The following is a 23,338-nucleotide window of genomic DNA, read 5'->3' as shown; positions in this document are numbered from 1 at the left end:
CAGAGAAAGAAAAAAAAAAAAGAAAGAAGGCAGGCAGAGAAAGAAGGCAGGCAGAGAAAGAAGGCAGGCAGAGAAAGAAGGCAGGCAGAGAAAGAAGGCAGGCAGAGAAAAGGAGGTTTAACCATGAGCTCTTAAGCTCATACACAGGCATTTAAGAAAAAGACTAGAATTCAAAAGCTTGCATGTCCAGAAGTTCTCACTGAAATAACTGGTTGCTCATCATTTCTGATCTAGCACCTGCATGCATAAATATAGACTGCGCCTGAAGTTAGACTCATATTTTCAAAGTCTTGGCTTCTGTCTTTACATGAGGATTTCTTTAGTGTCTCTGATTATAGTACTTTTTACGTCTGAACTTTCTTCTCTGTGAAAACCCACCCTTCTCTCCTCGCCTAACCACATACTGCAAATGCATCTAGCCATTTCCCTGTGCCTTCAGCACAATGCAGTGCTTACACAGCTTTCATTGCTTGTCTGCTTTTGGTAAAAGGAGAGACTTTCTCTGTAGAGTTGTCCCCAATGTGTCTAATTTACCTGGTCACCACCAACCCACAGTAGGTTTCTTCTTTAACTGGTCTGCCAGCACTTCCCTCCTGAGAGCGTGCCTGTAAGGCCAGCTTGCATCCTCCATAAGCCAACATTTTTGTCAGCTTTCTATTTCCCACAACTGAGCTTTTTACTGCAGCTTTTTGAGAATCAATTCCACCTTTCTGTAAAGCAAGGACCCACTTGAACCTCTCTTACTTACTATTCTAATTCTGCACATGTACATGATAGGAGATCACTCTCTTTAAAAAGATGCATTTTGAGGGGAATTGGTCAAATCGTATCAGGCATACAGCCACAGGAAAACACACGCAAATTCAGTAATTAAAGCTTCCTCCTGTCCTCAGAACAAGTGTTGCGACCAGGTACAGCAGCATTTAACTTCCTATCAAACCGAAGCTATGCCACAGGGGCCCCTGCATTCTGGGGGGCTAACTTGGTATAACCAACCCAAAAACTAAGTTAAAAGAAAAATCCTCTATTCTTTAGTGGTTTTCTGGAAACGCTAGGTCTTTGATCACTACAATCAGACAAGATGGTTAGCTTTCATTCGTGAAAAAGTAAATAGCCATCAGATGTAGGAAAAAAATTTGAAAGATCACCTAACTTAAATAAGGTCCTTTACATGCTTTCCAAGAACCTGACTTTTGATATTTAAGCACTCAAAACTGCAAAGCTACAAATCAGACAGACTTAGCTGAAACTCCTGTGGAGGCCTGTATCATTTTTGCTGGAGAAAGAACTAAAGGGTCAAGCACACCACATATGCCACAACATCAGGCTGTAAGAGTATGAACTGGAGATGGAATTTCAGCTAGAACACTAAATTTCCTGCCTCCTGTCACTGAAAGCCAGGCCCCCTCGTGTGATTTTAAATGGACTTTTTTGGTATGTGCAGCACATCAAACTGTGTTTGCGACTTAAGTCTTTTTTCCTTTTAACCAATTCACAAAAATATTTGGTTCCCAAGGAAAATAATATAAACAAAGTAAAGAATATGTACTTTGTCCTAACTTCCGTGAAATAACTTCACTGTCTTAGACACACTGCTTTTTTGTATTACAAAATAATTAATGAAGCCTTAAAGTTATAGCATAAGATTTAAACAGTGTGACATTTTCTGAATACCAACACTACCCTCCCTTTTCTACAAGCTTTTTAAACTCTACTTGCTTTGAACAGTCTAATTTACTTATTAAATGTACCATGTTTAGATTTAATCTTGCATCCACTGGTGCATACAGATGAGTCAGGTTTACTTCTACCTTTAATCAGCCTAACTCAAATCTCATGTACAAGCTACAGTGATGGGTACCAGAGTCTGCAACTTTCAGCTGCTGGAATAACCAATCATCTAGGATTAGTACAAGTGCCTACAGCATTATTTCAACAAAAATGAGATCTCTTTAGCTGATAAAACAGCATGATGGTGCTCACATCCTTCTAACCCTCTCTGTCTTCCTAGAGTTGATAATCTAGACTCATTACCGGAAATGGGATTTTTTTTTTTCTTCCTTTTTCATGCATCCTTTCAAAAAATATAGTTAGGGCAGACACCCCTCCCCCCAAACCAATACAGTTGGTTAGTCTAGCACTCTCCAGTTAATACTGCATCCGGACATGGTTGCTTCTAGAGATACCCATGCTTCTTGACAAGGATCAATGGCACAGGAATGGGTCTCTTCAATTCTGCAAGCTGGGAAATGTCAGATGTATTAAGCCTTTCACATGTGGATCTCTCAAGTTGAAGAGAGACATGCTGTACTCCTCTAAAGAGAATGAATCCATGGGAAAAAAGCACACCGCTTTGAAGATGAAATTATATGATGCCTTGTATAGCACAGAGAAAGGATGAGGTAGAGCTGGTCATCAAGCATCAATCTACATTTGCTGAAAGTGCATTCAGCCACTTTTTAGAAATTAAATGGAGAACTTAAGTGTGCTGTTACAGCAAAACGGAAACTGACAGTCCATGTGCCATGAAGAGTGCAAAACTAAGACCAAATATGGCTCAAGTGTTGACAAGCATTTTTAAAATTCTATCATGAAAAATCAACAGATGAAGGGAAGTGTTTGCACTGAAACAAGCTTATAAAAAAATTATAACTGCATTTCAAAATGATCAAAGATGTACTAAGAATCATTTTGCAGCTACACAGGAACAAGAAAAAGCACACGGTCTACATATGGTCCTGCACAAAGCTATTAAAATAACTTATTTCAGATACATACACACATACAAGTACCTAATATTCAAATTTATAGATATCTCTTTTTTTTTAGTGTCACAATAATTTAAGCAAAAGCTAAAAACGATACTTTGATACAAGAAATCTGAAGCACATCCCAAGGCTTAGGACTTTAAAGACTTAGGATCTTTAAAATTTCAAAGAGATATTGCTAGAGACTTGGTTTGCCATGTTATAAACACATTAATCTTGGAAGAGAAACAGAATCTTCCTAACTTTTTGGCTCTAAGAAAAGTCCCTATTATCTATGTCAAGATAGTTGCTGTACGCGACAACAAAGGTGATACTTTCAGTTCTTTGTAACTTAGCGCTGGTGTTCATGCGCAATGAAGTAGAAAGCGCAGGCAATATACTTGTCTTTCTGTATACGATTAGTTGGTTGGGTTCTTTTAATCCAAAAAGATTGAGCGGATATTCACATGTGCTAGTTAGCAGGCACACAGTAACAGAGGTTTTGCGTCTTGTAGATTCACCTTACCTCTATTCCCCAAATTAAAAAGTAAAACACTCCACAGTTCTATGTATTTTTAAAAAGGATGATAGAATTAGCTAGATATTTCAAAGCATCTATTAGCTTGCAACAATTTCTCTGTGGTGAAATAATATGTGCTCTTCCTCAAGAACAGAAACATAAAGCACTATGCAGACAGTGAACAGTCTTAACAGATATCTTATATGATGCATTCATTCTATTTTAGTGCTGGAAAAAAACGTTGCAATGAAATAGAATGATTTCCCACCTTTACATTACAGACTACCCTAGTCTTCCTAACACCTGAGTTATTTCCTGCTCAGTTTTAAACCCTACTTCTGCTGCCATGACCCCTACTCTTCTCCTTGGCTCCTACAGCGAACTTCTCACACAGTTCCCAGTCATTAAGGGGGAGTGCAACTACTGCACCACCAGACAAGGTTACCATTACTCTTCTCTGGAGGTCAAATCCTTGGGGTCCAGATGAATGGTTTTCTCTTGACCCCAAAACAAGTATATGCAAGGCCTGACTCTTAATGACTCCTGTAAGGGAAAAGCTAATGAACCCAAACAACCAAATTAACAGAGGAAATAACACAGATGTGTGCTGGCTGGACTTCCAGTCCTACAATGAAAGCAGCAAAAGGGGCAAGCAAATAATAGCAAGAGGTACTCTAATTTTATACCACATACCCATTCTTGTCATCAAAGCGTACCTTCCTGGAATTAAATATATTTAGTTCTAATACCCAAATCCATACCAGGAGGGGTACAAAGTAACCATAGTTTAGCAGAGGACCCGACGCATCTGACATATTTTCCGTAAGGCTAAACTTACACTTCTGGTACTTGGGTTTTATACCTGCAAAGGCCCAGATCGCCTGTACACGTTACACTTTCCAGCACTGGCCTCAGTCCAGCACCACTGTAAGAACTCCTTCCTATTCCCGCAGAAGTACATAAAGTGAAGCTGTAGCTCTAATGAATGCTACGAAAAATATCTGAACTAAGGACAAAAAGAATAAAGCATGCAAGTAGAGATTTATTACAGTATTAATCCACAGGTCAAGCTATTCATTGGCTGAGAGATCATAAGGATCAATTTAATCTGCAGAATTTTACACATACTTAGAGTTCTTACAAAGTTTAAACAGCAGTCCTTCTGCAGCATCCCAGAGCCAGGGGGCATTTAAAAATGCCAGCTGTCAGCTGCTGAAAGTCATCTGAAAGATATCCTTTGTTATCATAGCATGCTAATTTTTTTTTAAAGTTGCTTCAAAGTAAATTGCATCTTTTTTACACTACTCTGTATCCAGACTCATTCCCCTAAAACAAAGACATTTAGAATTAACAGGTATATTCTCAGAGCTGTTAGCAAAAGCATCCAAGAGAAAGTTTGCACAGTTGCTCACTTAATTCCTCCAGAAAATCACAGCAGTTGCTAGTTCCACAAGACCATAAAGTAAATAACTTGACATACTGGCTGAGACCTCCAATACACTCAAGTAAGATGTTTTATGTATGCAAATGAGACCAAATTGGACAAGAGTTAGGGATCAAATCTGAGGAGAGACAGAGGACCAAAATATCTCCAGAGTTTCCTCACCCCTCTGCTTTTTTGCTCATCCTCTTGAATTTTCTTTTTTCAATATTACAGTCAGAAAGACGACAGAAAGTGCCTAAGGAAGATTTCAATAAGCAAGGGTAGCTAATGAAAAGCAGAAGATATTCAGGATACAAACTGATTTGAAAGTCTCTAATCAGTATGGCTTGACTGTACATATACCTAAACCTTTAATCTTACATGAAGTAAACAGCTTGCCTAATAATTCTCTAATTGTTTTTTTGCTAGAAATTGGATGACAGCATCCAGCAGATGAGTAACATTTTCTAACAGGATGAAGTTGAGAGTCCCTTAATTTCTTTTAATTTTCTACTTAGTGCCACCTTTAACACAACTTTCATCTTCTCTTCAGTTGTCTCCAAGCTCAGGGTAATCAACTTGGCACTGCAGCTTTTCCCTTTTTTGAAGGACAACCACCAGACAGCCACCTTATCCAGGAACTAAACCTCATCTAGTAAACAGGTAATACCTAAACTGGGAGCAATTCCTTTGCCATATGGAATATTTGCAGAATGACTGGTAATAGGAACTACAGTTCTAAAGGGTTGACAGGCTAGCCTACTGCGATCACCAAATATTTGCAGTGCTGCAGGAGTAAAACTAAAGTTACTCAAACAATATGAATCACACTCGTGGAATAACACTAGGGATTAGCAAGTGTTACAGGAGATGGAGGGGAGAAGGGAACAGGGAAGGAATGGTGTTCCTGGGCTTTTTAAAACTCTCAAAAGTGTGCAATTGCCATCTGGAAGGCAATGTATGCCTACAATTTTTGCTGCAGCATAAAGGTTTAGGAAAGGAGGCTTAAGTGATGTCTGTCTGTTTTTCTCCATTCCAGGGTCAAAGACTCTCCATAGAAAGGTGCCTAAGAACTGAGGGGAGGGAAAAAAAGGGAAGCAAAATTAAACATTTTTAATGATAAATTCTGCTTGTGAAAGTTGTATATCAGAAGGACCTTCTCACTTAAAGAACTTACTTTCCCTTCCTTGTAAAAGGATAGTTCCGCACAATTGTAACAATTCTGAGAATTTTAAGCTTTTAATATTTTTTCTTCCCAGTCAGTGCTATCTCAAAAAAACACTAAAAGGCCTGAAACGCCACTAATTGCATTTATAGATTACTTAAATAATTGCTGTTGGGAGGAAAAGCAGAGAAGGAAAGTTTTCAGTTATCACAGAGGAACTTATTGGGAAAAAAAAACCCTCTCTCTTCAAAACCCACAGGCTCTTTCATTAAGATGAGCTTTAGGAATACAAAAGGGATACACTGTGCAAGGAAGAAAAAAAAAAAAAAGAAAGTCTTTTGCAAACTGCTACATAACAGCATTCTTGTCTCAAAACAATGAATTGTGGTTAATGGTAAAAACAGCAGTGTCAAATTCAGTAAGCTATTACGGTGCAACATGTCAAAATTGTCCAATAGCAATTATCTTGCCCAAGATAAAAATTAACATGTCTGGAAGGATTTCCGTAGTAAATTTTTTCTTGGGCTTTACAACACAGCTATAAAAAAAAAAATTAATTTAACTGAAAATGTGCGTGAGTTCAAAGAATTCTGTGGATTCTCTGGAAAAAAAAGTTAAAGCAGCAGTCAAGAGATTTTTCTTACAGCACTTTTTGCCACATATATCTGCATTAAACTCTGTTGTCCATATTATACATTGCTAGCATGCGTTATTCCAGACAATACCACTGAGCATGCAGGAAACATTTTAGACTTCAAGGCACTTTCATGCATCTCTGCAGGCAGCACCTGTGAGGTACAGTACGTGAAGCAGCTGATAAGGAGAACTCACCAAATGGGATGCCCAGGAGGAGCCAGGTGCACAGAAAGGCTGGCTCGCCCCTTACAGTTATCTCACCATTGTTCCAATGCCACGTATACAGCACCTTAAAACCAAGGCTGCCCAAATATACTCTTAGACCCATGAAACATCTACTACAACACCAGATACTTGGGATGGAATCAGAAGGACTGACTAGGTAGCACACCAGCAAGGAGAAAGACTGAAAGACTGCGGGAGAGACATACCAGGCAGACAGCAGATCCAGCTGCTGGCTGAAACAACACTGTCCACCCCTCCATCACAGATCATGTGTTCCTATCACACTGCCACGGCCCTGCTCCCTGCCTGTGAAAGCTCCAATGCATGTCAGATCCTGCACTGAGCAAGTAAAGCTACAGCTTCAGACTGTGGCAGCAGAGCATTTGTGCACTTTTCTACTATCATCCAGTAATTCATTAATTCATAAAACTTCTGTTGTAACAATTAGCTATTGTTTGTGAAGCACTGCAATTTCAAGATATCCCAATCAACACATCTTCCTCATCTTCTATACACACAGCTGTCAGGGTTTTAATTTCCTTTAAGAAGGAATTATCAAGCTGTATGACTCATTCTGCGCACATATATACATCCAATTATAACAAGATTTTAGCTTGACCTCTCTCTTAGAAATTCAGATAAACCTGCTTAATTAAGTTCCACAAATAATTTAAGATCTGCAAAAAGGTGTTAAGTGGCTTTTATACGCTAGACTGTATGCTATGTTATCTGCTTCAGTGTAATAGTATAGGCCTACAGAACCTGCAATGCACAAATAAATTTGTTTGCCTCCCATCTAAAATGGGTGCTTGCTCATGCATCCATTCCATGGTAAATGTGTATGGGATCAGATCGTATGCCATTAAGCCATGGCTGCTTCACACTAACTGGCTCACAGCTTCATGTCCCCTGGAGTGTATGCTGTTTGCTAATCTCCTGGCAGTGGCTCAGATCTGGTCTCTGAATGCTCAGCAGCATCTCATGCTAACTGACACCAGAGCCTGTACTACTCTGCAAGTTTCTCCAAGTCTGAGGATGCTGTGCGCCAGGAAATTAAGAAATGGAAGCGAATAGAGAGTTGTCAGATTAGGAAGGTGGCCGGAAAATAGAGAGAGCGCTGAAGGAGAGGCTGAAATTAGGTTGGAGAGGCATGCAAGTACAGCAGGAAGCCCTGCAGATTCTTGTAGCTACAGAAACCAACCACTAGCTACAGATCAGAGCTGAATACTGAGAAAGGAATACCCAGTTCCTGGTTTTACAGAAAATGAGCACAGCAAATCTGTGCCCATCAGCTCAGAGTTAGTGAGGCAGTCTAACGCCTGCCAACTCATCTGAGTGGTACACCTATTAAAGCATCTAATTCATTTTCCTTAAATGTTTCTTAACTATGTGCTTGCAAGGATAGAGGTCCCTGCCAGCATAAATCATTCTGTGACTCTAAGGACAGATACTGAACTACTTCAGAAGAGGCATATGCCATAGCTTCTGGCTTGAGTAGAACTTCGAAAACAATATTGAATTTTCAAAATCGGTAAGACTGTGGATTCAGAACAAGGCCAAAGTCCTAGTGCAGTCTATAATTAAACAATTCCATTCTTAGGCTGAAAAAACCAAACCAAAACAAACAGAAACTGCTTCTTGCTCAACAGTTTTAAAAACAAAAGCCACTTGAGAGAGGACAATTAAAACAATGTAAAATGCTGCCAAAAGGGAAAAACCCAAGGCCTGCATATGATCAACACCTTCCTCAAGCAAAAAACCTGCTCTGCATGATCCACTGTGTTTAGCCTCCCATGTGCTTAAACATCCAAGAAAAGAAACCTGTAACACTTCAGACTCTGCCTTCCAATAACAAAAAGTGCTGTATATTACTAAATAGCCCCTTAACAGGCTTATAAAATCCTCAAGGCTCCTCTAACACCATTTGTGGTTGTTGCCCTGCCTGTTAATAGCACAGGAGGCTATTAAGCACAAGTCGCCTAAATCCATTCACTGAACATTTGCCACAAGTTCTCAACTTCTTCTGTCATGGAAACAGATACATACAAATAAACATGATTTCCTATTGTGCCCTCAGACATAAGCTCTAAGTGATGCTGTATCCCTTTTACTTAGGCATATCGTCAACTATATTCCCAAAACACAAGAAGGGATAATTAAGCTCCTTACAGAACAAGTCCAGCATAGGCTACTGCGAGAGAGGATTCTCCTTGCAGTGACTCAGACACCTATTGAGCAATGGGCCTCTGAATCAACAGTTTCACCTCCAAAGAAGTGAAACCCTGGCAGAAGTTCTCTGAATGCTAGTAGCATCAGGCTAGTATCGATTATGTTGAGCAGTGGAAGCTAGGAGACCACCTTTTTGGACCACAAGCTGAAAAAAGCCATGAGACGGTGGCCGATTTGTTTGTCCTCCTGGGCTACATTTGAACTGGTGATTCACCATGTCTGTCTTACTAATAATTCCTTCAGCTAGGCATTTCAGCCCCCTTCTCTAACCTCCAGAAGTCTTCAGAACTAAACTATTACTCTACAGACACTTCAAGATGAAAAATGCCACTACTGTTGACAGCAAACACAACTAATTCCACACTTGGAATATACACAGCTCTTAACTGTTAAAAGCTCTGTAAAAACAAAGAACAACTACTGTATTGGACAAGATTGTGTGTGGATTCCCTACAACATCAACTTATGATGGCCTTTGGTCGTGTTTTTTCCTATTGAAAGCATTAAATGTCCCACCTTGGTCCACATAAGAAAAGCAGTGATCACTACGTGTGCTTTTATAATGTCACTAAAGCTATCCTGTTTCTAAAAATTTTGCAGCAACCTTCTTCAGTCTAAAACTTTTCCTCTTTGGTCTCAAGATGTTTCAGGAATCTCTTCTGTTATTCTGAATTATAACTATAAAAAGTTATTCTTTGAAGTCTTTCTTAGATTTATTTGCTTGCCAAGAACTCAAAAATAGCTGAACAAAGCAAGCAGCTACAAAGTTAGCTCTCCATGAGGAAGCATCTGTGCTGGTTTCATTTTCTTGGCTTTCTGGGTGGGGAGGGACATTTAAATGGCAAGCAACTGGGATGAAGGGAGAAAAAACAAACAAACAAACAAAACCAAAAAAAAAAACCACACTGAGGAGGATCTGCCAAGATTTAGTACAATGAAGCATTATGAAGCTCCATGTCTTCTAGGACATGTTTAGTGAGTAGAAGGGCCTGAAACCTCCCTGTTTTTACTGATCAGAAGTCCAAAAGAAATTGGCAATAATGTTAGCAAAGCCTGCCTGAAGGACTTGATCAGCCATCTAATGCCAAATCTTAGAAACTTTTCCTCTACTGAGCACAGGGCTGGGGAAGGAAAAGATCAAATAAACTGTCCCTCTCATATCAAAGGACCCCTCACATGTGCTGTACCTTGAAATTTCTGGAAGTGTCTTTACCTTTGCTCTTACACTAGAAATACGGCCACTATGAACTAGTGTGCATTGCACTAATAGTAGCTAGAACTAGAATTGCAGAATTGTCACCCCCGAAGGTGAAGAAATTCACTGCCCACATATGTGCATCTTTGCCTCAGAGTTGCATATGAAAGTACAGAAAGTAATGGCCACACGTATCCTGGTAATTGGCATACAGCTATCCAATCTTTTCATTTTACAGTACTTCTTGGCAAGCATACCAGGAACCTGTTTTAATTGCTAATTAATAACATACTTGTCTTTGGGGGGTGGGAAAGGGTTAATCTTTTAATTGAGCAGTTCCTACAAAATAGAAGTAAGTAAGAAACATTAACTTTACAAAACATGAGTTTCCACTCAATCTGTACTCAAACTAAAACAGCAGGAAAAACATTTTATTGATTTTGACTCAAAACAGGCAACGCTATTCCTAACAAGAGAATACTCACTTCTTGTTTTTCCTGTATGATTAAACATACAACCCAGTAAAACTAGTGGGAAGACTCACATGAATGGCAACTTCAGTTTCTCATTTGATACCTACATCTTGGCCAAGGTATATGGGCAATGGAATAACTCCTTTTTATGGGACCCAGATTAAGCTGTAATCTTGATGTTATTCCAAATAAGAAAGTGGTAGGGACTGAATAAACTAATATCACCCAGCTGAAATGTCCCTGATTCACCCGTGAAACAGACACACAACCGGAGTAGAAATAACACTTAAGTACAATGCAATGTCACTGAAACAAGTAAATGTGTAGGGGCAGCTCAACAGTAATCTGCATCTTTCATTTAGAATATTATCAGTGAAATTTTATGTTCCTGCTTTTTTCATCCTAATAAGCACTTCTGATGAGAAAAGACATACAATGGCTATGAGTGAAGTACAGTTCTGAGGCCTGATTCTGCAATCTTCCCACTGCATAGCAAGTAGCATGCAATTAACTCACTAGTCACCATAAAAGAAACTATCACTCAAGGTGAACAGCAGTTGCAGAATCTGGCCTGAGAATTGTTTTATATTGAATATGTATATCATGAAATAGTCTTACCTCAGTAAGTGCGTGCAGCTGTCCTTGATGCACACAGACACCCATAAACCTACAAGAAACAAGAAAAGAAAAGTGGTTTGGGCTTTTTTCCCCCCCTTTCTTTTTTTTTTTCTTTAAAGAAACTAAGTTAATAAGTAGTACTGGATATGCCAAGAAAGAAGGAAAAAGAACAAGAAAAAATTCAGCCTCACAGATACTGCATACCTCAAGGTTGATTATTTAAACATCTCAGCACAAAACAAAATCATGTGTCTGGTCTACAATATAATTTGAATTAGCAGTTCCAAGAGAGCACAGGAGACAGCTCAAACTCAAGATGGAAAGTTACTAATGTGACTATAAGCAAAGGCCAGCATATAATGATTTATGCAGAAAGGAACAGTCTCAGAGTTCTGTTTTAAGGAAGTTTAAGCCAAGTAATCCACTGTTGGTCTGCATAAATAGAAAATTACTTCCCTTTGCATTTTGCTGCTTAAGCATAAAGATGTTTCTTCCTATCCCATTCCTAACCACTCAGGAATATGAGGGCACATACGTGCAGCATACTTCCCCTCCCCAACCCCCTATTTCCAACACTTGGATTGAAGCAAGTTTCGACAGTATCCGGCATACACACATTCCACAAAAGTTACCTACACTGCACAAGGTTCAGACTCTTGCTGTTAATAGTAATGACTGTCACCCTTGATTTTTCTGGAAAGTGGTAGAGAATGTGCCATACATTTAATGTACGAGGAACAACTGAAAGCCCATTTTTACCACCATACAAGCTGAACTTAAAAGTGACAAAATGCAAATTAATATTAACGGTAAACATCTCCCATGAGAAAGTTCAGTATAACTCAAATTGTATGTACTTCAGAGCCCTCCCTGCACAGTTAAAGTATTGGTTCTTTTTAGATTAACTTATTTTCAGTTTTATCATTTAGATTTTGGTCTCAACAAGCAAAAACACATTGTCTGTCAATGTTCAGAAATTTCCACTTTGCAAGCGAGGGGTAGAAATGCATGATTTTATTAAATGTGACAGGGGAATCTTGTGGAGAACAATTTGAAGGAAAAGGACCTTTTATATCCTCAAACACTTCCGAATTTAAAAACAAAATGAGGCAAGACACATGTAGTACTAGTTCAGCTAAGCTGCTTTTGAAGAAATGAATGATCCTCTCTGTTCTCTTGTCTAACAGCTGACTGGTAAATTACAAGCAGCCAAAGAAAAATAATATAGGTAAGGTCCTTTGCATAAGCTGAGCTGTGGAAATCTGTTTTCATAACCAAAGAAGAAGCAGGACTTGTACTTGAATGTCTACTGCCTGCTCTCACCTCAAATAATATTCCCCGAATTAAATATGCAAATTCTAATTTGAGAGACAGTGAAAATCCAATTCCTGTTGTTTAATGAAGAACAACAGGGCACAACCAGGTATTCAGGGGAAACAGAAGAAGGGTTCTTTTAGATATACCATCTACTCAAAACATTGCTGTTTGAGTTTCACTTCATACAGCATAATTGGATATGAACAATTTTGTAAACAAGTTGACAAATTAAGCTTCCTGAGACTAAGAAATCCAGACTCCTCCAGAGCAGAAACCCATTTCTTCCTTAATGCATTCTGAAAGTCTCCCGGAGCTATCAGGCATGGTGTTAATAGCTTACTCACAAGCAAAAATGGGAAAAAAAATCCAAGATATCAGTTCCAGTATTAGACAACTTTCGAAAGTATTATTTTCTCTTTTATGAAACATGCTAATGACACAAGGTTAACCCAGTACTGCAGTATTTTCATTCAACAAAAACTGAGGCCAAGTAATTAAAAATAATAATGTTTTCATCTATATATCAACTCTTCCTTTGTAAAGGTGTATTACATTACTTTCAAATTAGGAATTAATTGTATTTGACTTAATTCTAAAATATGAATGCAGTTAAGAATTTATCAAAATTTTGGCAAAATTAAATTTCGTGTCTCATCTTCTCCAAACAGGAGAAACATCACTGTTGCCCAAAGACTGGTAGAACTTAACTTTTTCTGCCAACCTGTTTTGGTCAAGGGAAATCTCAATGGAAACATATTCATTACCTTTGTGAACCTACACTTAAGGCAGAAAAGACACACTGTCTCAAGTTACCAGGAGCAAGAGTTCAAAAATTCTTAAACATTTAGGGTTTCTACTGGGAAACAGACATAAATTTCTAACTTTAAATCAGAAATTAAAAAGAAAGCTCAATATCATGATCTCACGGAAAAAAGCTGGACATAAAGATACATTTATAAACCCTACATATTTAGAAGTTATTACTGAGGAAAAAAGAAACCAGATACACTGATAAAGACAGAATTAATGAGTTTTCAAGCAACATACTGAAACCATTTAAACTTTGTGTCAAGAATCTCAGTTTTCAGACTCTGGAAAACAGATTGATAGAATAGACCTCTAGTGATCCAAATTCCTGGAAAACTTCTTCTTAGCTGCTGTATCAAGCAATAATAAGCCTCTTCGTTACGCCAAGTACTGTTACAAAACACTGTTGGAAAGCATTTTCACTAAAAGATAATACATGCAGCTGCTACCAGGAAATACAATTACCAAGCAAGACTTAACATAAGATTTCAATTTCTGAGATTGCCCCAGATGAGATTCCAAGTTCTGTGGATAGGAAGCTGACATGCTGGCCCAGTACAGCTGAGATTATTCCTGTTGGCTAGACGCATTGTCTCCAGAGCCAAAATGTGCTTGTAGGTGAACTTCAGCAGAATGTCTTGTCAGCCAAAGGTTACACTTCCTATAACCATTTCTAGTTGGAAGAAGCTTCAATGAGACAGTGATCTACAAAACAGGAGAGCATTTGCAGATTTAAGGAAGTTTATTTTCAAGACAGTATATCTGGCCTTATCAGGAAAGCTGAAGCACTTCCAAAATCATAACTAGTGGTTGGACAAGTTTCCCCAGAAGCTGCAAATATGAAGGATGCTATTTGAGTCCACCCTACTAAAAACAGCGCAGCACATTTCCACCACAAAATGCTTTCTAACAAATGTCAGCAATGTTCAGATGTTGGAAGTCTCTTCCTATAAACCAGGTTATTCCTCAATCAATCTGGAATACCTGCCCTCCTAGACAAGAGAAAGAGAAGGTACTCCAGGTATTTCTTAGTCCGTTAACAGCAGTTACCCAAGCTGCTTTCAGTTCAGTCTGACTGCAAGGGAGAAAATTCTGGACAGGAAGGGGGAGACTAAGAATTGTAGCCTCAGCCGGCAATCTTTGCCTCCTTGATAAATCAAACAAAACTAATATCCAGACTGTACAGCCACTGTGGACATCTAGACATTGAACACATGCTTCCCATTAAAAAAACTTCACTGGGGCATGTTCCTGTTCTATGGATAAACCTGGGGCAGCTACAGTCCAACATAATAAATTGATGCCCTCTGAAATCTACTGCTTGTATGAGAAAATTCAGCAGTTTGATGATAACATTAAGAATAAGAAACAAACCAAACACACCAATGCAAAAGCCTCTCATATGAGCTCAGTAACACAAAGAGAAACAAGGTCAAAAGACAGATGCTTATTTCATTGCACGTTGGAGAATGAAGAGGGTGAGTGAGAATATTAAGTCTGCATTAAGACCTTCCTTAATGTTTTAGGCACCATGCTAGATTAAAAATGTATTTTAAGTTTTCTACACTTGCATTTTGATTCAAGACATAGAGGTAAGGCATTTCATCTATCCCTTCTGTAACATATTATACACAACACATACAGCCTCTTTTCTGCTGTCTTGTGCACAGCATTTCTAAAATACTCCTTTTTGATAACCACATTACACACAGAGAAGTAAAAGTATTCTTCTTTTCTGTTAAAGCACTGTTCAATACAGGACAAAGGATGTTAAAAGACAAAAGCCATCCTTTTGTCTATTGTAACAAAGTCAATCACAAGTGATTTCACAAAAAAGAAAGTTTGACAGGAGAAAACTGCACACAAAAAAAAATGGTATTGTGCTCTCAGGGTGCTAGATTTGTCTGAAAGGAGATGAAATAAAATTCTCCCTGAAAGAAGTTCATGTAATATGCACACTACTTGCTTATTGGTGTGTGTGTGTGCGCACACACAAGAAGGTGGATTTAATCAATGAGTCAATCTGCCTGCACGCTCACTCCCAAACATGCAGCAATATCTCCAAGCGCTCCCGTGAGAGCACTTAAGACGTGAGCTAAGGCTTTCCGTGTACAGAATGTTTTAAATGAAGTCCCCAAGGTACAGATCAAATAAAGAAATAGTTTTTCATGCAAACAGTAGTGATATTAAAGACCAAAATTCTACCTCAAAATTGAAGATACACTAATTTAAGAGACAGCACAGGAGATGGAGAATCTCTGTTAGCACACCACTTCATTTGTGAAAATGAGAAAAACACACCTGTAAGACATTACCAGAATGAAAAGGTGTCAGTTCTCTCAGGCTGCAGCCCTAAGGCTCCCAGCCTAGGACACAAGGACAGAGATTTCTTGAGTCCCTTCCAGCCCTATTTTCTTACTTTGATTTGGGAAAAAACTCACGACTGTGGCAGCACATCAGCATTTAGAGAAGCAGAAAAGCAGTGAAAAACATTTACAAGCATACACCAGACCTTTCATAACCCATGTAAATATCGCATGGTGCAAACCAGAGCTCCAGCTCACTTTTCCACTCCTGCTCTTACCATCTGTTTTGAGGGAAGATGTGATAAAGCCAGCACATCCCACACCCAGGGCAAGGAGAAGTGTAGATCAGAGGCAGAAAAGCATTTTAGTCCTCCATTTTTAGTTTGCATGCAGGAATGAGGTAGAGGTAGAGGATATGAGATGGGCTGATGGAAGAAACAGAGCAGAGTGGTCCACAAAACACCATTAGTCTGCTCTTGCCCTATCCACTCCTAAAACGTCCCTAAGCTGGTCCCTGGGGAAAAAAGCAAAACCAAAAAAGCACATCGTTCACACATAGTTTCTTATGATCACCAGACAGTGACTGAACAAAAAGTTACTACATTACAGTTAAAATCTACTCTGCCTCTAGAATCACATTTGCTAAATAGGAATTGAAATAGGAAGGGAGAAAATTAAAAAACAAAAACAAAAACAAAAAAACCCTCTAAATCCCCTTACTTTTTACTATCATGCCAATGTACCTGCAAGACCTGGAGTCTTCTATTCCAAAATATCCTTGACAGACTGACAAAGAGGTTCCATTCTTGCCAAAATAATCCCTTTAATAGAGGGCAGTTTCTCATTTTCTTCATGGAAAATACATTAGAAAAAAAATTTAATGTATTTTTTATATAAATCTCTCTCTGACCACTAGAATCTTTGTGATGCTACCATGGGGATGGTATTCTTACTGGGGACTTGGTAAGTGAAAACTAAGCTCTTCACTTACGTCAGTCTTCTGATCAAGGTGGATCTACATAGCTGGCCAAGAGCAGACTTTGAGCACAGAAATACTGAAATGAGTGGGGATATTTGAAGTTAGCATTTCACTCCATCCTCAGTAACACAAGTTATTTTTAAAGCCTAAATAACCAGACTGGTACTTCACCAAGTATTAGAAGCAGGGAAACTGAAACACAGTGACACAACTCCATCTCCTAAAATAGTACAAAAGTATCACTAAGGTAAGAACACAGGCCTATCTCTAGGTAATGTCTACTTTCCAAGTACTGACAAACTCACACTCCAGAATGGTAGTTGCAGACTAGGACAAAAACCTCAAAAGCCATCTGTAACTGTGAAAATGAGTTGATACAGACAGCACAGAAGCAAAAGCAGTTTCAAATAGTCAGCCATATTTATTACTCACATCAGTGCAATCAATGGCAGAAATACAGGAATCTTTGCAATAACATCTTGAAGTTAACTGTGGGCACATCAGAATGGATAGCTTGTAAAAAGTTGCTGTGTATTTTGGAGCACTGGCAAAGGGATGCGTTTTTTAATCATCCAAAGGATAACAATGATTTTTGGCTATCAAATACACTAGGAAGAAGAATCTCTTCTCTCTTCTGTATCACTTAGTTCATATAAACCAGGGAAGAGTTCTAGGACAAAAACATTGATTCAATAACAAATTTTAGGTACTAAAGCATCAAGATGTTCAAAAACATAACCACACCCAGATTAAGGAAGATTTTAGTATACTAAAATTGCTGAATCTGACATTCATTTTCTAAAACATTAACTGACTGAACTGCACGTGTTGAAAGTTGCTGCACGTTGAGAGCAGACTCTGGATGCCATAAAGCCAGTATCTATGCAGTTTCATAATTTTACAAGCCATTTGGTACCAGAGCGCCTCGCAGCCCTCTACCTGCTACAATTAACTACTGCACATGACCTCAACATTTCAGCCCAAGAATCCACTAGCATCCTTACTGGCAAACAACAGATCAGCACTAAGAAAAGCAACTTGTTTGCAGCATAAGTTAACAGTAGGTAATCCTAGAGCTTACAGAAGATGAAGAAGCTCAGATGTATATATTACATAAAATCAGAGTATACCTTCAAGGAAAGTGGAGGAGATCCAGTGACTAATCAATAAATAATTAAACTTGATGCTAGTGACAAAACAACTTACTCGGTAATACAGAGGAAGAACTTCAAAGGACAGAAATTAAATGAAGAAAATAACATTTAACAGCAAACTGAGGTAGCTCATATTCCCTGGAAAGGGAAAGTTCTTGGAAGAGGATCATTCTCTTTAAATACTAATACAAGCTTAAAATTTCCAAAAATAATCCCAGAAAATGTTTAAGCAGGAACACGTTGTTGTAGAACATTTTCCTAGTGACCCCTCAGCAATCCTACTCCAGCTACTCTTATTTGACAACACAATGTTTTCACCTCTTACCACTTTACTATAAAAGCAAATTATTATCAAATATTATTTTTAATATGTTTCTGAAGTGGGAAATAGGTCCTAAACTAATTTTTACAAAACTAGTAGAAGCACCAATGATTTATAGGTTTCTGAAACATAAATACACGTTTGCATGCATGTATGTATATATATACAGGTATATATAGACACATAGGCAGGTAACATTTAAAAAGGGCAAAATCTTCTCCCAGATATAAAGGGACTGGAAACACTGCAGTAAGTGATTTTAAACCAAAAATAAAATGACACATAACTAACACAGAAAACCACCAAGTTATCTGCTACAGAAAGAAAAATCATCGTTTTTACTGTGTATTATTATTCAATAAAAGAATAAACTAAAACTAAATACAGTTTTCTCATTTGCATTTTCTGTAGGAATGTTCTTGCTCCCTGCAGCAAGGGTACTTACCTAATACATAAAAAAAAGGCAATATTTTTTTACCAGAGAACCAACTCTCTTTGAAGCAGCCTCAAATCAAGCAATTCATAAAGTGTAGTTTAATCTTCAAAACAAATTATGCAAAGACAAACCATTTCTATTTAAATAATTTATTTCTTATGTATTCACTCATAACTGCTTAGTTGAGCACACAGGAAAAAAAAAGATTTCTCTATCAATCCTGTGTAATAACTGGGAGACCAAATGGACCTCCTTTTCCGCTTCATGCATAAATCAATACATTATTGTTCTTTCTTCAGGACCATCTGTGCAACACCACTGACTTCAAATTATTCATAGGCTCTAAGGCCAGAGGGGACCAGTATATCACCGATATGATCTCTTAGACATCGTAATACATTTAAATTTCAGCAATTACTCAGAACTGAGCACAATAACTTTTGTTCTCAGCAACACCTGTGTAACTCCATTCAAGGGGGGGGCAGGGTTACATTAAGCTGCAATTGAATGCTTTTTGCCTGTCAAACTATCCCTTCCCTACTTTCCCTCACCCCAGCCCAAATTAAATACTTTATTTTGAACAGAGTTGTAAAGCTAGATGTTTTTTAAAATAAGATTTACATACCACACAAAGTTGATAAAGAAACTGATGAAGTGTACTGACTTCATGATTCTGACAATGCCAATCCTATGAAGTTACTCTTTCCACAAACATTACTAAAAAAGAAGCTGTACCAGTCCCCAGGATCATACGCTGCTTATTTATCTAAGGATTCTGAGGGAAAGGAAGTGGTGGATAGATATAAGAAACAATTAATGATCCTGAAACCTAAAAAGCCAGATATCTGACATCATTTTAAAAAAAAAAAAAAAAAACAAACCCACAAACAGAAGAGCCAGAGGAGTTGCTGGGAACTCACCTCACCTTGGAGCAGAGAAAACAGACTAAGAATTCTAGTTACTGACAGATTACTACAACACTTGAATAAACATGCTGTGATAAAACCAATACAGTTTACTATGAGGAAAAATTCTCTAAGTTCACAGGTTTTGGGGGGTTTCAGAAAAAAATAATAGAAAATAGGCATGAATTAATGGAATGCTCCCTACAGATAGTCCAAATGCTTCTGATATGTCTCCTCATAAATACTGAAGGAAACGAACAAGATAATGTTGTTACACATCAGTTGATGAAGTCTGAGCCAGGATTTCAAAGATCAGAAAAGCTGGTTATAAAGGATTTTAGGAATCAGTACAATGTCTGTAGTATTTAACAGTCCAGTGAGGAAGAGGAAATTAAGTTACTTAAAGTTCACTGTGTCTCCAAAACTTTTCAGAAAGAGCAATACTGCCTGAGACTATCAAAATGGATCCCAGCTGTGCAATAGCAGTTTAGGAGAACCAGTTATTTGGTGCACTGTCATCACACCTTTAAGCTTCTTATTGTTATGGCTTCAGCTAATTATGTTAATTGTTTGTCACATGGTCATAAAAGAGTAACCAAGACTGAAAGGATTCAAAGAATAACAAGATACACAGTGAAACATTTTGGATTTGCATCCAGTAATCTATTGCAAAACAAGAACTACCTTTTTCCTTTCAAGAGCAGATAAATCAGATTAGTTCAACTCTAACTTCTTTTCTTCAGTCCCTCTTATCCCACCTTGCAATACTACAATAAGAAAATGCTAAAAACTAGAAAACAGACCTAAAAATATGAGGAAGCTATGGCACTTTGCACTGTTGTCTGCAACATTAGTAACCACAGATTATTTGAATGGTGTTAAATTTGCAATAATTTAAATCCATGAAGAGAAACCAAATTTCACTCTTCATATCATTTTACTGATTCATCAGAAATTTATAATGTGAAAACTTGTTTTTCTCTGAAATAAGTTACTCATTAGTGGTAAAATCCAGCTACCAAAATCATGTGGACTTTCAGTTTGCTCAAGTCTTTTCTTCCTCCTCCCCTTCTTCCATTAAATTAAAAGCTGATCCTAACGCATTCACAACAGATACAGCTATAATAAAAAATAAATAAATAAACATTGAAATATATAGGAAAGCTCTACTAAAGACAACCTATCTCTATACAATACACAAAAAAGCCAGTATACCTTAAGATGTTTGGATGTGAGAGTCTATTCATAAGCTGAACCTCTTTCAGCATGTTTGCTCTGTTGCTGTTCAGTGTGTTCATCTTCAAAGCCATTACCTGGTCTGAAGTTCTGTGCCTTACCTATAGGATACAAGCAAAAAATTATAAGAATATGAAATGCAAGACTGAAAAAACAGTAATGTCGTAGTACAACTTAGAGATCCTTCATGACAAATGACTTGATCTATACTCTGATTTCTGTAGTCTTTATCACACAGATGACTTTCTATAAAGCATACTATCCAAATGTGAAAAAGTATTTTGCTCTTCTCTTGCAACTGGTGATGACAGAAAGCTTGAGAAGTTGAAGAAAAAAATCATCAGCTGCTTAGTACAAGTGAAGGAAGCCACTTATTTGTCCAGGGAGAGAAAGTTTCCTACTCTAAGACCTACGAAACTCACCTTCATTCCACCCATACCTCTCTTCTTTTCCCACTGCAATGGTTGGTGTCATTGTTCCACAGAACATGTTATGAGAGGACCTGCTGGTTACAGCTACAGGGCAATTTCAGAGGTATTCATTGTTTCCTTCTGAACCAAGACCATGAACCAGATTATACATTCAGTGGACAGAAAGCATTCATACCAACCCCTGCTGCAAAGCAGAGGTTACTGGACATGGTATCACCTAGTCTCGGATGTTCAGTAGTAGCTGCAGAGTGTCAGCATGAAAAAGAGGATTTCTCTAGCAACTGCGCAGAACCAGCACACCAGAGTTACCTTCCCCAGTCAGAAATGCATGACTCTGGCCATTTCTAACTTCATACTCTCAAACTAGCCTATTTGTCATTAGCAAACAGACCAATGTTATGTAGATGTGTGCTACTATCAGAAAGGAGTTGTCACGATAGCGCAAGACTTGCCAAGCCTTAGAATTTCCTTGCAGTTGAGCACGCATATCGGTAGTATTCATGGAAATTGTGTTCCCATTATTTTCTTCCTACATCAGTACCTGCAGCTCATAAACAGAAAATGTGTACTTCACAAAGCACTGAACTACCACCATGGCAAATTCATTCATGTTTACGGAGATTAGAAAAAGTTTAGAAAAGTCTGTGATGCAAGAATTTAAGACTCTCATCAGCTTTATAATTTAAAACAGAAATCTACATTATGATGTAGGTACATACAAACTACCTATATTTTAAACTATGGCAGCCTGCCTCCTTTTATTCCAGGAGACTCTGCTCATCTTTTCCAATAAAAGGCTTCTTTAACTGTGATATGTGAGTTACAGAAAGAACAGCTGAACTCATGATAAGCAGATGCAAGCAAGCTGGGTATGTTTTTTGGAGGTGAGGCTCACTGGTAGGTCTGAGGCAGCAAGTGATACCCATTTTCAAGTTTTATTTGCACACCTATCTTCAAGAGCAAGGGGCATATTTCAGTTAAACATTCTCACTTAGACACAAAGCACCGTGAATTCAGCACAGGGATGTACTGGGAGGAAAGGGTGTCACGTTTTAGATGCGTGCCTGGCTTAACGCTTCCAAGTTGCCGATTCCCATCCTAGTTTGAAGTACAGAATAGCACTGGAAATATCGCACTTAAGTGCGGTAAACAACATCGAGGGACTGAGTGAGTAGAAAAATAGCCCACAGATGCTTTTTCTCCTGCTTCCCCCCCTGCCCATGAGCTCCTCAGCTGCCTCACTCACAGTCACCCAGTAATCCCAGTGCAAGAAGGATCAGAGAAAGGAGGTGGAGAAGGATATAGAAACCAACACTGGGAGCAGAAACCAACAGCAAGTTCATAAGCATGGGACTCCTCCTTTCAGTGGCAATACTGGCTTTAAAATAGAACTGGTCAAACTACAGCTTTAGTGCATTATAACAAGATAATCTAGAATCCTTCTGCACGTAACCTGTCTTGCCTGTTTGGCATGCTTATTGGTTTTAAGTGGGATGATTGCATGTTAACTTGATGAGGTTTATTGTTACTTGTTGGGTTTCTTGTGTCTATTGTGTGCTTTCATTAATTTAATTACACAGCTTCTGCATACCCAGCCAATTTGAATGAACAAGCTAAGTTGGACAGGTCAATGTCTATATACAGACTTTTTAAATCTGTATTTTAGTTATACATTAGTTTTATTACCAGTAATGCTTTGGCTGAGGAACAAAAAAATTAAAAAATGTTTTCATAGACTTACGAAAGGAAGATTTGTTCCAACAATGCAAATTTAAATTAAGAAAAAAGGACAATTTGAAAGCTTTGAATCTATACACATCAGCTAAATCAGCACACTTCCTCTGGGAGGAGTGTTAGGAATCTTGGGTGTTGTGGGGTGGAGTAATTTGGGGTTTGCAGGGAATAGGAAAGAATTTGAAGGAACTTAACTCCTACAGGCAGAGAGATGCTCTCAACAGAACTTCCTCAGAAATCAGCTTTCCACTAACACAGAAGCTTCAAGGTCTGCCAACAGGGAATGAATAGAGGTAGAAGGTGAGCAGGAACTCAGATGGAGTGTGGTCTTAAACAGTATTTGCCTTCTCATTAACTCTGCTAGCTAACTCTTAATTTCCTGCCCATTTCTAAAATTCACTCAGTTTCGTGCCAAAATTTCAAGTCCTTTTGCCTCAACTTTGAGATAAAAGTAGAACCTACCATAGGACCTTCTTCCTT

The 23,338-nt window shown here is 38.2% G+C and overlaps 1 protein-coding gene across 1 annotated transcript in view; it reads right to left on the bottom strand.

The window, feature by feature from the left end:
• TESK2 (testis-specific kinase 2) overlaps positions 1–23,338 on the bottom strand; it is a 73,349-nt gene that overhangs the window by 31,455 nt on the left and 18,556 nt on the right. The window contains exons 2-3 of the mRNA XM_009573129.1: positions 20,673–20,794; positions 11,232–11,280 (exon numbers count right to left, since the gene is read on the bottom strand). Of these exons, the coding sequence (XP_009571424.1) occupies positions 11,232–11,280; positions 20,673–20,794 (171 nt within the window). The remainder of the gene's footprint in view (positions 1–11,231; positions 11,281–20,672; positions 20,795–23,338) is intronic.

This window comes from Fulmarus glacialis, unplaced genomic scaffold, assembly GCF_000690835.1.
Source record: "Fulmarus glacialis isolate BGI_N327 unplaced genomic scaffold, ASM69083v1 scaffold4610, whole genome shotgun sequence".
Taxonomy (NCBI): domain Eukaryota; kingdom Metazoa; phylum Chordata; class Aves; order Procellariiformes; family Procellariidae; genus Fulmarus; species Fulmarus glacialis.
This window is presented reverse-complemented; position numbering and strand designations above follow the sequence as displayed.